The 6,079-nt window shown below is 39.4% G+C and overlaps 1 protein-coding gene across 1 annotated transcript in view; it reads left to right on the top strand.

The window, feature by feature from the left end:
• The first annotated feature begins 1,339 nt into the window (after positions 1–1,339).
• LOC135475326 (protein Wnt-4-like) overlaps positions 1,340–6,079 on the top strand; it is a 28,902-nt gene continuing 24,162 nt past the window's right edge. Inside the window, exons 1-2 of the mRNA XM_064755176.1 lie at positions 1,340–1,541; positions 4,844–5,079. Of these exons, the coding sequence (XP_064611246.1) occupies positions 1,453–1,541; positions 4,844–5,079 (325 nt within the window). The 5' untranslated portion in view covers positions 1,340–1,452. The remainder of the gene's footprint in view (positions 1,542–4,843; positions 5,080–6,079) is intronic.

Raw genomic sequence — 6,079 nt, 5'->3', positions numbered from 1 at the left:
ATACTGCATGTTAATTTTCTGAATGAAAGTGAACATGCACGTGGGGCAACGGGATTTGGACGAGTGGGTGACACAGACGTGTGTGGTTTCTGCCAGACTGGTTGAAATGCGGACAACCTATATTTGGCTTTTTCGTGCATGCCATTCAGATCTATGTGAAAATAAAATTGACACCTATAATAGCAATCTTGCTATGTTCTGGATGTAATTATTCAGCATCGTTGTATAGGTTTTCAGTGTAGCGGAAATCTACAAATGAATAATTTATTATGGCCATCATTAATAAATAAACAAATTATGTCAACTATTAATGCACCGGTGTTTTAATGAAGGCAGCGGCGGTGGGGGGTGGGGGTGTTGGGTTGTGGAAGATGGGGGGGGGGGGGTCATAATGTGTTTTAAGAAGAAATTATATGATGAAGTTAAAACTAGGTCGCAAATCGTCTTGTTTCACTGTCCAGTAACTTTGTCTATCTCACCCTTAGTTACTTTAATGTAAAACTGCTATATAAAAAAAAAACAGGAGTTTTAATTTTAATTTCCAGACTTAATAAAGCTTCATTTTAACTGTGAACATCGCTTTAACTTTGCCATACACACATATAAACTTATTACAGTCGGGATTGTTTTGAGGAGATCGCGTCTGTGTGAGGAACAAGGATTAAAGATAAGTTGAGTGAATACTCCAGCGGAAACAATGCCGGGAGCTGCGGGCTTTGATGATCCAGTCACCCCTACCGCGAGGTGTTTACACGGGGGGAGAGAGAAGGCCCGCTGGTCTTAGTCTACCGGGCTTGGCCCCCGAAGACGGTATGGTAAGAGAATAGCGTTACAGACTCGGGTGGGAGGCAGCCAACCAGCAGCCGGGAAAAGCCACCCGGATAAAAGCTGGCAGTGGGGACGAGTTCTGGGAGATATTGCCAATGTACTGCGGAAGGCAGAAGTCGCGAAGTGATCCACGCATGTGTGTAACTTGTATATATTTATATATGATTGTCTTCTAAGATTGATCTGCGTGTGAAAGTAGATATTCATATAGATACACATCGCAGTGATCTGAACTCTGGATTTATTCACCGACAGACGTGCTATTGGAGTTTTTAAGACATGCAAAGAGTCCATTTCAAAAGAAACCCAGTTTAACGTCACGTTAAAAGAACAGGAGAAGGAATTTCGGCCTTTACCAGGCGTCCGAACTGCGGATGGTTTACGATCGGTGACGACTGTTGTGTTTATAAATCATCGCACTTGTATGAAAGAGGGATCCAACAGTTGTACAGGAGCTGTTCTGAGCAGGGATATAAAACGTGCTGCGTGTTTGCCAATAAATACAGCTGATTATTTGTCAAAAGGGGTGTGTGTGGATTCCTTCCCACGTGTCCCTGGTCGCCCCGTGAAGACAGTTCAGCAGGGTGGTGCGTTGGTCGTACCCTGCAAGCTTCTACCCTCATCATGTCACCAGAGAGGGTACAGTTATTGATAAGAACGCTGCTCTTCATTTTACTTTGTGTCACTCCGTGTATAAAAGGCATTCGATGGTTGTGAGTATTATTATAATTATCACTACATTATAATTATCAGTTTTACATTTTTCAAATGTTTGTGATTTCACCTTTGTATGCCATAGCCATATCTATAGTCATTGGCAGCATTTTATTTAACAAAAATTACTTAGTTATTTGATAATTGATAGTTATTTTACACATGGTTTAGTTTCTCATTGAAAATACCACTTTCCTTTCAGTTTCAGGCATTTGTAATCATAAAATCACAATTGTGCATAATTTGCTTACGTTGTTACTTTTGTTTTGCGTTTATTATACATACGGATAATTTGATATTAAGAGATAATTACCAATGTCTTTGAAGACGGGCTGCGCTGTGCATGGGTGCCTTCAAGTTCTTATACAGGCTTGCCACTTATGGCATTCCACGATGTTTTCACGGTTGGAAAAAATACATTTTTCAAATCACACGATCTACATGTACACTATGCATGTTGACGTTATTATATGAGGGTATGTCTCTGTTACTTTCAGGGAGATACTGTTCGCAATACCAAATTTTTTTTACACTTTATTTTCGACTGAAAAAAGTTACAGAGAATAATAATCTTCCACAAAACACATTTCCGGAAGAATAAAGTTTAACAGCGTTTCATATGCTGTACAGTGAAACATTATAGTTAAATGACTGAGCACTTAAAATACTTCTGAAATTATGCTTTCAAGGATAAAATGTTCGTAGAAGAAAGCTATGCTTTTAACTTTTAACAAAAGATCTCCACTGAAAATTGTTAACATAAAGTCGGCTAAATGGTGTCAAAAACAAAACCAAGAAATTGCGCTTCGGTTAAAATGTTTTCCGGTGAAGCGACTAACACCACTAGTGAGGAGCTCTGTGTAAGATTCTGTAGCCGTAACAAATGGAAAAGTTTCTTTCATCAAGATTGTAATTGTTAATTTTCCGCTCATGTATATGTGTGTGCAGTTGCATCATGCAATTCACCTTACATACATGAAACATTGATAGAAAATGAGGGACGGATGAGAAAAAACTAAATATCGTATATGCTTTATACTATTGTAAAATATTACCCGATGCTTGACGCCAACTAAGTAATTTTGATGGATTTCGATTAGAAACTTCTTTATATACATGGAAATAACACATTGACAAAGTAATGGTAATTCCGCACAGTTTGCAGTTCCTAGCTTGGTACATTGGTACCTTTTTTATTTCAGTAAAACTCTTTTTGTCGTTTAACATATTTACCTATTTTAAGATTGAGAGAAAAGACTCACACACATATCAGGCACGTATTCTATTTATAGGAAAGACTAGCTTGATGGCAATAGTTACTGATTTCTTAACTAACTCAGGGCAAATCCACTGCACAAAGATGTACATATAGGCCCGTAGAGCAACCCGTGGTAAAATATCGCCCAAAAGTAACCAAAACACAGGGATTGTGGTTTGGGAACAATTTGCAATATGAATCACGAAACAACTCCCATCGAGTGTTTTGACGGGTGATATTGACGAGGAAATAGCAGCGGCTTAAGTAACGCCGTAACACTAGTAAAACATGTCGACCACTTGACTTCGCCCAGCAAGTCTGGCAGCCAACACGTGTTTTTGATTCTCTCTACACAGGATTACGTAGCCCTATCTGTATCTGGCCTGGTCTCCGTGGGCTCTGGGTGAATGGCTGTCACTTATACGTGTGCATTTTGAAACTGATCACATGCATATTGTGCAATACAAATCTTTATCATATTTGTGCATGATATAGAAGTTATGCCGTGAGAAGAAATGTATTCTATTTGGTTTTTGTTTTATTAACTGACGAAGGTTGACCGGATACTAGTGTCGTGCATTATGCCAATGTTCACAATTACTGTGCACATTTAACGTGAACAGACGTCAAATCATGATTTTAAAATGTATCAACACAATAGATTTCAGTAACAACAGGTTGTACCCAAGTTTAATTTGATAAGTGCGAGTCAAATAACAGATAATTTAATTTCAGGTGCTATGAGTTTCTCGTGTTCTTTTTTACAATTTCATTAGATAAAGTGTGATGTATATACTAGCTATAGAGAATCGTATCTGTATTGGATTCGGCCACTGGTTCGTGTTTGATTCAATGCTTTGGTCACTGCATGGTTGTCAAACTTTCACTGATTTCGTGTTCGTGGTGTACTGTAGTGATATGGGAAAAGAAGAAATACGTCTGATAATCCACACAGAAAACTGACTGCTCCTGTGGGTGCTCCTGACACAGCATGCCCGACAAGCAGTGAGCGGTTGACAGCTTCCACCAGCCCACTCCCCCCCCCCCCCCGACCAAGTCCCACCTAGGAACTCCTGTTATAATATAACGCCCCAAGTCTGAAACAAAGTATCGTTTTATGTTCTTTAACAAGACACACAACCCTTCACACGAAGTCGCTTTTGTCTGGTTGTCCCATCAAGGTGTTGACGATTCTTGTCCATAATAGCTATGGTTTAAGTCCACACTTGAATAATAGTTATCGTTTAATAAGTCCTGCTATGATAACTGTTTTGTGTAAAAAACAGAAATTGGTGACACAGAATAAGACTTTGATGACGAATTTTAGTGTTGATACAATCTGGAATAGAATCACCATAAAATGTAGAAAACACATTTTAACGAAGAACGCTACTTATTGCTGACAAATGATGTCACTTGATCATATTGTACATATCATGCGCTTGGGCAAAGCCTTTTCAGAGTCTTTTCACAATTATATGCTCTAACCAGGCATTTATGTCTTAGTTTCTCTTTACCTTTATCATTTGCAATTCTTCGACCAGCCACCCACATGCGATAAGCACGACCAACCACTCATTCTCATGTGTTTAGCAACACCACACACTCACATGTGCTGAACATGACCAACCACGCATATGTTTAGTATGGCCACCCACTCACATGTGTTTAGCCTGACCAAACACTTATATGTATTTAGCATGATTCTTAGGTGTTTAGAATGATAACTCACTAACACATGTTAATGATGATCCCTCACTGGTGTTTAGAATAAATTATAACTCACTCACATATGTGCAGCATTATTCTTCAATCACATGTGTTTAGCATGACTACTCAGTCACATGTGTTTAGTATGATCACCCAGTCACGTGTATTTAGAGTTACACACTCATAAACTTTTACTCTCATAACAATGAGGATTGCATTTGTTCAGGAACACCACGCAGACTGATGGTACTAGACTATGCCCCTGTCAGACAGCACGTTATGACTTTGGCTCACACCTGTATTAATCCGTATTATTGACAACTTTGCTTGCAGAGCACTCGCCAAAATGTCCTCAGTAATAAGTATACAGAGTGAAGAAAACTGTGACCAGCTGGTGGGACTTATAAAAAGGCAGAAGAGGATTTGTAAGCGTAATGTGGAGGTTATGGACAGTGTCAAATTAGGTGCTCACATCGCCATCGAAGAATGTCAACATCAGTTCAGGAACAGGCGCTGGAATTGCAGCACCGTCAATGCCATCTCCGTCTTCGGAAACGCCCTCAATCACGGTAATTAATTTTTTTTTTCAAATCTTTTTTGAACTTATTTAATGTATATTCGTGCTTGGGTGCATGTTCCGGTTCAGGCTTTCAGAATCTCCAATATATCACACACTGGGACAAACCAAATACCTTAATGGCATAGTCGGACAAACAGACATATCAGACACTATGGAAAATTAGACATTCAGACCAATCAACGGAAAAACCGAATATGCCCCTTAATGACACAGTCAGACATTTCCATAAAACAGACAGTTAGACAAGCCAAGTAGACAGAGAAGCCAACTATACAAAGATAATTGAATCAATCCATGTACTGAGCAGTCAAACATTTCCTACCAATGAAACAACAATGCTGATGAAACAGCCAATCAATCAATCAATCAGTCAGTCAGCCACTGAGCCAATAAGTTCGCCAGTTAACTAGTCTGTCAGTCTATGACTCAGTAGTTACTCTATCACTTCGACTGCTGCTTTTCCAAGTATTTTGCGTTTGCCACGAAGTGCGTTACGCTTGCCACAAAGTGTGTTACGTTTGCCACAAAGTGTGTTAAGGCTAGGCAGAAAGTTAAGCTCTTGTCAGCAAGTTTTAACACAATGTCATTCGTGGGAAATTAAAGCCTCTCGTGCTCTGCCCTTCTTTTTGCGCGGAATAAATATAAATCTTTTTCAGTTATATTTACGTTTCAGTATCTATATATGAAAACTGAATCGTTTCCATGGTGTTGTATTTCACTTAGCAGGTTGCTTAGTCCTGGCCGGAGCTGATGCTATCAGCCGTCAGTTTACATACGTCCTCACCGGGTTTACCCTGTACACCTCAACACGTTCACTACGGTGACAAGCTGAGGTGATATATATGGTAATATAATATAGTCTCCGAAATAATATAGTATATGAGGGAAAATACTATGTGAAACAGCATGTAGAAGGGTGTGGGGGGGATGGGGGGGGGGGGGCGAGATGAATGAGCAAGAAGTCCTTAATCACTATGTGTATATGTGAG

Source organism: Liolophura sinensis, chromosome 9, assembly GCF_032854445.1.
Source record: "Liolophura sinensis isolate JHLJ2023 chromosome 9, CUHK_Ljap_v2, whole genome shotgun sequence".
NCBI classification, from domain to species: domain Eukaryota; kingdom Metazoa; phylum Mollusca; class Polyplacophora; order Chitonida; family Chitonidae; genus Liolophura; species Liolophura sinensis.
This window is presented reverse-complemented; position numbering and strand designations above follow the sequence as displayed.